Source organism: Charadrius vociferus, unplaced genomic scaffold, assembly GCF_000708025.1.
Source record: "Charadrius vociferus isolate BGI_N301 unplaced genomic scaffold, ASM70802v2 scaffold1038, whole genome shotgun sequence".
NCBI lineage: Eukaryota > Metazoa > Chordata > Aves > Charadriiformes > Charadriidae > Charadrius > Charadrius vociferus.
In genome coordinates this window covers 230,011-238,293 of record NW_009649630.1, presented here as the reverse complement: position 1 = coordinate 238,293, position 8,283 = coordinate 230,011, and the positions used below count along the sequence as shown (strand labels likewise).

The following is an 8,283-nucleotide window of genomic DNA, read 5'->3' as shown; positions in this document are numbered from 1 at the left end:
GATGAACTTTCTTTTCAGAAGGGCTCCTTCCCCACCAGCTGTCAGTCTGCTCTCTTTTGACAAGCCAACATGCTACACCCAATGTCAATTCTTCCATTTTTTTTGCAATGTGGTGAGATAGATAGCCCAAATGTTTTAGCAATGAAATTCCCAAGTAAGATAGGAGGTGACAAAGAGTAGAAATCAAAAGACTAAGTGGAATGATTAAAAAAAAAAAAGTCATAACAATGTAGTGTTTGTCAGAGTGAATGATTTCTCTGCAGTTAATCACACTCATTTTTTGCCTTATTGGCTTGCCCTGAAGGAACCAGGTTTCTAAGCCTTTAAGGACTCGGATTAACCAGCCACCCAAGCACCCCCACTGCCCTCAGCTGGCCACCTCACACACGGAACGCTAACTGCATCCTGTAACCCGGGCAGGATCTTACCCACTCCACTAAAATTACTTAAAGGGATGCTACGTCTTTCCCTCTTTGCTCCAATTTCCTCTGCGGTGATGGAGAGCATTGTTGTGTTTCTTCCCTCCATTATTAATACAACAGTGTTTCTATTTCATGTAATCCATAAAAAAGAGGGACAAAAATAAAATGCAAGGCAAACGTGTCTTCTGATTATGTTTCCCATGTGCCATTACAGCTGCTCATAGTGCAGTGCAATTTGCTCAAACAGACCCTCATAATCACATCCCTGAAATTCATAAACATGCAATACTTTATCTCAAAGAGGCCACTGGTGGTTATTCGCAAGTGTCCTCTCAAACATGCATATTTAACTATGTTTACTCTTTAACTACAGGGGATTTCATATAGCATAGTCTGAAAAATAAAGAAAGCTTGAAATATCATGTACCAGGTGAAAATATCCCATCGCCACAGCCCCCTGGCCAGCCAACCATCTCTCTCATTTTCCTTAGTGTGACATATTCCAAAAGTACAAACACTGGAGCAATTTCATAGGTGAACCTGAAATGTAGTAATGTCCACATTTAATGCTTTCATCTGCAACACTAAAACATCTTTTTCCAATATTACATTATGTTATAACCACAATATACTTTATCTTGCACTGGGTGGAATTCTATTTTACAATACTTTTGATAATCTTCCTTCTGGTTTGACGTCGAATGTCTAGAAGGGGTAATGCTGAGAGCACTTGAGGCTTCATTTCCACCCATTTCAGTGAAACAAATCTTGCCCACCTCTTCCAGGCTCAAGGCTTTGCCCTGTATTTGGGAGCTGCTGGGCAGAGCCAGACCTTTGCCTTGCCAGAACCTGTGTTCATGTCTAGATGCATACACATTAGCAGTCCTACTCATGATGACAAGACAGTGCATGAAGCTAAGCAAGTGCACAAAAATGAGTCCCAGTTCCAAAGTGAAAAAACCCCAACACTTTAAATTCTGCACCTCTTTCTTACAGAAATCAATGCCTCTAACTGCTCTGAGTATGGATTGTATATAACCCCTCTACATGAATGCAACTGTTCACTTACCACACCTTTCATTTTACATTTATGCATGCAAAATGCTAAAATATTTTTTTCTGTATATTTTTTGGGGGGTAGCAAAACCGACATCATAACAGTATGATGACATTTTATAGAAAACAGCCTCCAGGACAATGTTGAAAGTCTTCATGTAAATAGCTATAACAACCATTTGAAAAGCAGACAATTGTTCTTCCAGCAACCTTAACATAAAGGTATTCTTTCCGTCATTCAGCTACAGCAGCTAATATTTTTAACGTACAACTGTAAAATTATATTAAATATTACTATGGAAAAAAATCTGCTACTTACATATTAGTATTTGCTGCTGATGTCAGCCAGTCTGCTGCCAATCCAACCATGTCCAATCCAGTTGAAAGCTGATTAAAATATCTAGGGTGCCCTGCATAAGATGGAAAATGTTATCAAAAGACTGATGACTCTGAATGAAACTATTCAGTGCTGAACGGTATATTTACCTCCGGATTTCTATAGAGAAGGAAGTGCTTTCAAGGTACAAAACAAAGCAAACAGCAATAAATACATTTCTTGGAAAAGGCAGGATTTCTCTTCTTCCTCATTCCAAACTCGGTAAAATTAGAGTAATTACACTGAACACAGAATAATGAATTCCAACATTCCCTATTATCCTCTCAATATGCCTTGAAAATTAGCACGACGCTGCCTCACAAAAATAGCTGTTTGCGCCTGTTAGTGTGTCACATGTTGTCACTGGATGTGTTTTTGCCTGGCTAGGTTTGAAAGGCACGCACGAGACACCATCTGAAGAGCTTGCCAGTACATATAACATCAGTGATGAATGGCTAATGATTATAATAGACAGAGCAAAATGAGAAAATGGAACATTTTGGTGACTGCTTTGCACATGACTCAAAGGCTGATGATTGTACGAGGATGGCAGGGAAGGTGGCGGTCCTTGTCATTTCTTCCCTGTCAGAGTGCAATTACAAACAGCCTGGATTGTGATTTTAAACAAACCCCATGAAAACCAGCACTACTGCCTCAGCAGAATGATGCACAAGAACATACTCAATGAGCTGACAGTCCATTTACCTGGTTAATCTAATTGGCTCCTGATTTTTTTCTAAAATCCTGTTAAGAGATTTTTCTTAAAAATGTGCCTAGAGCTATTAAACGCCGGAACCATTAAAACTCACGTTTTTACTAGTTGCTCCCCGCAAGCCCCTGTTAAGTGGCATGATTACCGGTACAAATTATGGACGGTTCACAATTACTTAAATGCTGTCCGACTCAAAAGAAGGCAGCCCCTGCCTGGAAAACACCTGTCCTGACCCACAGACGACGACGCACTTTCATTGCTGTCATGGAAAACAAAAGATAGAGCAAGATGATTGAGGAAATGCAGACCCAGCACCAAGACAAAACTTATCTTCGGTCTCCGGTGGCCTCTTATCAGGCGCGGACACATGGCTGGCAGAACAGCACCGGGAATTGCTCCCCGGCCCCCACCTTGCAGCACACAAAGGCAGAGTAATTGGGCTGCGCGGGCAGACCAGAGCAGGGAAAAAGGGGCCGGGGGGGGCACACACACAAAAAACAGCTCCCGACACCCTTAACCTGAGACGAGCCCCATGCTGCTGCCACCCCGCCTGACTGTGTTTTGCACAGAGCCCTCCCCATCAGAGACAGGAACCACCACCTTCCCCGGGTCCATGCTACCCAGGACACGCGGCCAAACCCCCTTGGGCATGGAGGGATGGTGCTGAGACCCAGCAGGACGAACAGGATCTGGCCCCTGCCCTGCGCACTCTCTGGGGTAGGTGGACCTGGGGCACATGTGCACCCTCGCCACCGCTGCCACAACCACAGCAATCCTGCAGCGGGGGCTCTGCCGGCAGAGGACTGCATCTCTCCTGACGATGGGGTTTTGAGAGACATGTCGGTATTTATAGCTCGAGTTCAATCTCATAGCCAGGCTCCAAGCGGGTTCCCAAATTCTGCTGGAAAACAACAGAAAATTAGGAGCTGAAAGCCTTTGGTGAATGTGGGCCACAGGAAGGCTCAAAGAGTCCAGAAAAACTCCTGCTTTGGAAATAAATCCACACTGAAAAGCTGGGGAATAGCAGAATTCGTATTTGCAGCTGCCGCGTCTCGGCGGCTCTCCGGCAGCGCCGTGCTCAGCCCCAGGCGACAGCCCTGTTGTCACTGCTTGTTTCTTCAAGGAAACCCCACAGCACACCTCCTGCTTTAGGAACCGCCAGAGAAACGGGGCCGGCTGCACACAGGGGTCGGGCAGCCGTAGCCGGAAGGGAGCAAGGTGGGGGGAGCCACGTTGTGCCCCTACAGAGACGTAAGGACAGGGAGAGCAGGAGCTGCTGCTGCGGCTGCTGGTAGAGCCCCCAGCGCCTACACCTGTAACACGGCCCCCTCTGCTCAGTGCCCTTCCCTCCTGCAGCGTGGCTTTAACGCACCGCGGCAGAGAACGTGATGCCCCAATCTGACCCCAACCTCAGCTGCAAGGGTTTCTCCGTCCATGTGACACCCTCCTACGTGAGCGAGGTCTCTTCCCTTGGCTAGACGGCCATGGAAAATTGTGGCTTTGCTTAAAACAGAGACTCGATGAGTGAGGTAAGAAGAGTTTGTGAGAGGTACTCAAAAATCACTCTGCCTGAAACACACATCCTTTGTTGTGGTTGTCACCGAACAAAGAAGTGACTGGAAAAGAGACTGACAGGGTGCAGGGAGGGGAGAAGACGTGAAAATAGAAAATTAAAAGAATAGAAAATACTGCTTACTGGTTGGTTCAGCAATACACAACATATTTACACATATTCCAGAGTAAACTGGGAGATGATGGGCAAGAACTGTGGCTGAGGCACTGGGACAGCCAGGGCTGGGCTTTCCCTGCCAAGGACGTGCCTTTGCCCCACGCACCCTCCTCTCCCATGCTCCCTCCTGAAGTGGGTTTTAGGCATGGACATCCCCTACCATGAAGATGCTGCATCCGCAGCCTCGACGGGGGAAGTGACGAGACGTGCTGGGCAAAGCTGACACCACGGATAAAGGCACAGCTGGTGGCACTGGGTTTGGCCTGGCTCGCAGCCCCATGGCCTGCCACTGGTATCAGGGCCTGCCAGGGAGCAGGGCTGGACCAGCATCAGCTTCTCACACCCTTCCTGGGGTCTCCAAGACATTTTTAAATGCTCCCATTTCAGTTCCCCCAGTGAGCACTGCACAGGAACTGAATTTCACATCCATCTTTCCCTGCATTTGCAGACGCTGCCTTTTATATTCTCTCAGACAAAATTCTTGCTGGGGGTGGATTCCGGTAGCCGGTCAGGGGGCAGAAAGCCGCGCATGGCTCCCCTGGGCAGCCCAGCAAGCCGTGGCACGCAGGCAACACCTGGGAGCATCCCACACTGACCCCTCAGCCGAAAAATCAGCCATTCGGCTCCTCGAATCCCAACCGGGGATCAGTACTGGGACTTATGGATCCAGCTGTGAGGCTAATCTAAGCAATGCAATTTATTTTCCAATCAGCCTCCCGGGCCCCTGCAGCCAAATGCAGCCCCGTCCGTTCCCCTCCCGCCCCCCCAGCCCAGGAGGGGCCGTGTCCAAAGGGCTCCTGCAGCGGGAGGGGAGACAGACCCCCGCTGCCAGAAACCTCATCGCACTGTCCTTCCTCTCAGGGTAATTCAAGCGTTTTACTCTGAAGCACATGCCGAAGGGCTCCGGGGGTAAATCCTGCGTGTTTCGTGACCGCCCCCCCCCCCACAGGCTGGGGCGGCCACCCGGGGAGGTTGCAGCCAAGCGAAGCAGCTCCGTGCCCCCCGGCCGAACCCCGCCGCGCCACCGCATCACACAACCCCCCCAGCACCGGTCCTTGGACCTTGAAAACATTAATTTCATTAAAACCAATAAAAAAAATGCCAAGAAAGAAAAGCCTCATATATTTACGGGGAAGAAGAGAAATGGTAACGCTGTTTTAAAGGGTCTTTTTTGGATGCACAAAATGAACTACGTCCATTATGTGAAACAGGCTAGGACAATAAAAGAGGAACGAAAATCACTTAAGAAACCCTATTCTTTGATTTCCCAGATTCACAAATCCTGTGTATCACACCATTCTGTGAAAATATGTTTCCTGTGCCCTACCCAGACACATCACATGGATCACTGGACTGATCGACTTTGTTCCTGTGGACATCATTTATCTAACTATTTATTCCAGTATTTTACAGCCGTTTTGGCAGCACCCGACTCATGCATCAAAAACATTCAGCTGGACGGTTCCACCTCTAAACGAGGAGTACACAGATCCCCCACAACCTTTACTGGAATCAGTCTGTTCTGTTCCCCAAAGGTGACAAAACCTGTTTTTTGTTTTCCCCTCAACCTCTATTCACAAGTCAGCCTTTTGTCTCTCTCGGTAATTGCTACGCACTTATTTTTAAGCAATTTCTCAGTAATTCAAATTCCCCCTAAGAGCTCCCCGCACTCCACGTTATTTTTCAATCACAGCCGTAATTGCCGCTATGCTTTTTGTCCGCTCCGACAGAGTTTATTTAAGGTGGCCCCGGGCGCGTCCCCACGGCCGGGCGAGCCCCGCGCTGCCGCCCCTCCACCGAGCCCACACGGGGGCACGACCAAGGCGGGGGGTCCCAGCAAGGCAGGAGTCAACCCATCCCTACCCTCCTCCGTGAAAAACAACAACAACAAAAGGCTATTCAACCAATTCGGGCTTTGTTTTTATCGCTTAAGCCTAAAGCTGTTTTTTTTTTCCCCAAAACCAAAACAACCTTCAATGCTCCTCTGTACAGTTCTGCCAAATTCTCCTATTTTTATGTCCTGCAGGTGAGGGGCGAGGCACGGCAAACGGCCGCTCAGAGCTCCCATTTACAGGATGTTTATTGCGATTTTGGTTGTTAAATGGGTTGGTCCCTGCTGCCCCCCTGCATGGACGACACCCCCTCCGCCCCCCCTTCCCGACGTCGCGCTGCCTCCGGGCTCCGCGCCCCACGCACCCCCGGTCTGCAGGGAGCAAGGGGCAACCCCCCCGGCCACCACATGGAAAATGGATGAAAAGGAAAGGGGGAAAAGTCGGAAAGGCGGTGAAAAGGCTGCTCAGTGGCACAGTCGGCGACTCCCGACACACAGAAACATCAATTTCGAACGGGGAAGGGCGCGCCAGGCTGCGCTGGCAGCCGGAGACGGGGCGCCTGGAGAATTCCATCATTTAGGAAAACGATTTCTGTCTCTCTTAGAAATTGCTTGGAACCGACAAAATACAGTCGCTGCTTCAAGCTTTAACGTTCCAAGATAAAATGGAATGACACCTTTAATCAATGGATGAGACCATACAGGGTAGAAAATGAGCGCGGCTGTTACCTGTTTTAATTGCATACTTCAGAGTTGTTCTGCAGTTCAATAAAATTTCTTCCAAGGTCTGTGGCTGGTCTGCCAGTTCCCAGTTATACTCCTGGAGCAGCTCATTTGGGTAATGGAAATCAATAACTTTTGTTGATCTATCAAAACTTTTCACCACATACTGAAGTAAAATGTCCACAACATCTTGTAGGAAAGACATGGTTGTTATTTCTCCGTTGCATGCCGGCAGAAGATCTGGGAATGGAGAAATGGAAAGTTAACTTCGTTTTACGACCATATAGGCAGCTTTTGGACAAAGGCTTCTGGCATTTATGTTTAGGAAATCTTTTCACTGTGTTCAATACAAATAGATTTTGTTTTCATATACTAAGCAAATTGGCAAGACTGCATTTTAAGGAATGTTCTGAGATAATAGTTAGGTTTTAATATCCTATCTAAAAAAACAAATTTTGCCCACAGTATATTTCTGACCAATTTTTAAGACACTGAGAGCGAGCCGGGAAACAAGAAAAGGGGTAAAACGAATCTCAGGGAAAATAAAGACTGGGAAACAAACGCTGCAAGAAACGCTCTAAAAACTGTCATTTGCCTTCCAATAAAATACCTTCCTTGTGACTCTCCCAATGCCAGGAACTTGTTGATAATTTAACGTTCCTTCTGAGGCGATGCCACACGGTATCTCGGTGCGCGCACTGACATCTTTTGTTTAATTGCGACGGCTCCGGCAGAGCCGAGCTGCAACGGAACTAATTTGGGGGGACCCGGGAGGGGTCAGCCGGGCAGCAGCGGCTGCACCAGCTCTCCCACGGCGGGGCCGGGAAGGCAGAGCTCACCCCGGTCCGGCGCGCAAACGGCAGCGTTTCTGCTGGGATCTCTATAGGAGCGGAGATGCTACTGCCAAGGTCGGAAAAGATGAAGTGCAAAGATACCTCGAATTAAAATAAATCTGTAAGAGAGCGCTCTTTCTCCCTCCTCCCCTCAAACCTTAATTACAGCGCAGGGACTTCAACGAGAAGGTCGCTGCTGTCAGTACTCCTTAGAAAGAGCAACCTGAAGGCTCCAATTTTATTCGTTGGGTTTTTGATTGGTTTTCTGTGTTGTTTTCCCCTGGATCTTTTCTTTGTTGTTGTTGTTTGGCGTTTGGGTTTGGGGTTTTTTTGGCGGGTCTGAGAGATGCCTCGCGCCGGGGGGGGCCGGGGAGGCGGCGGCGCGGGTCGGGGCCGGGGGCGCGGAAGCTCCGCGCAGCGCGGGCGGAGGCAATTTCCCGACCGAACCGCTGTTGGGTTTTTTTTTTTGTTTGGGTGTTTTGGGTTTTTTTTGGTGAGTTTCAGAGCTGCAGCGTGGCCCGGGAGCGCCGTTACCTGTTGAGTGCAGAAAGGCGTAATTCACCTCCGCTTTTTGGCAGCCGCAGGGGTTTTTGTCGCCGGG

General features: G+C 48.4%; 1 protein-coding gene across 1 annotated transcript in view; it reads right to left on the bottom strand.

Annotated features, from left to right (window-relative positions):
* The window catches only part of GAD2 (glutamate decarboxylase 2 (pancreatic islets and brain, 65kDa)), a gene marked incomplete at its 5' end in the record, with an annotated part of 40,382 nt that extends 32,099 nt beyond the window's left edge, over positions 1 to 8,283 (bottom strand). The window contains 4 exons of the mRNA XM_009890569.1: positions 850 to 962; positions 1,798 to 1,888; positions 6,856 to 7,089; positions 8,217 to 8,283. Coding sequence (XP_009888871.1) covers positions 850 to 962; positions 1,798 to 1,888; positions 6,856 to 7,089; positions 8,217 to 8,283 — 505 coding nt within the window. The remainder of the gene's footprint in view (positions 1 to 849; positions 963 to 1,797; positions 1,889 to 6,855; positions 7,090 to 8,216) is intronic.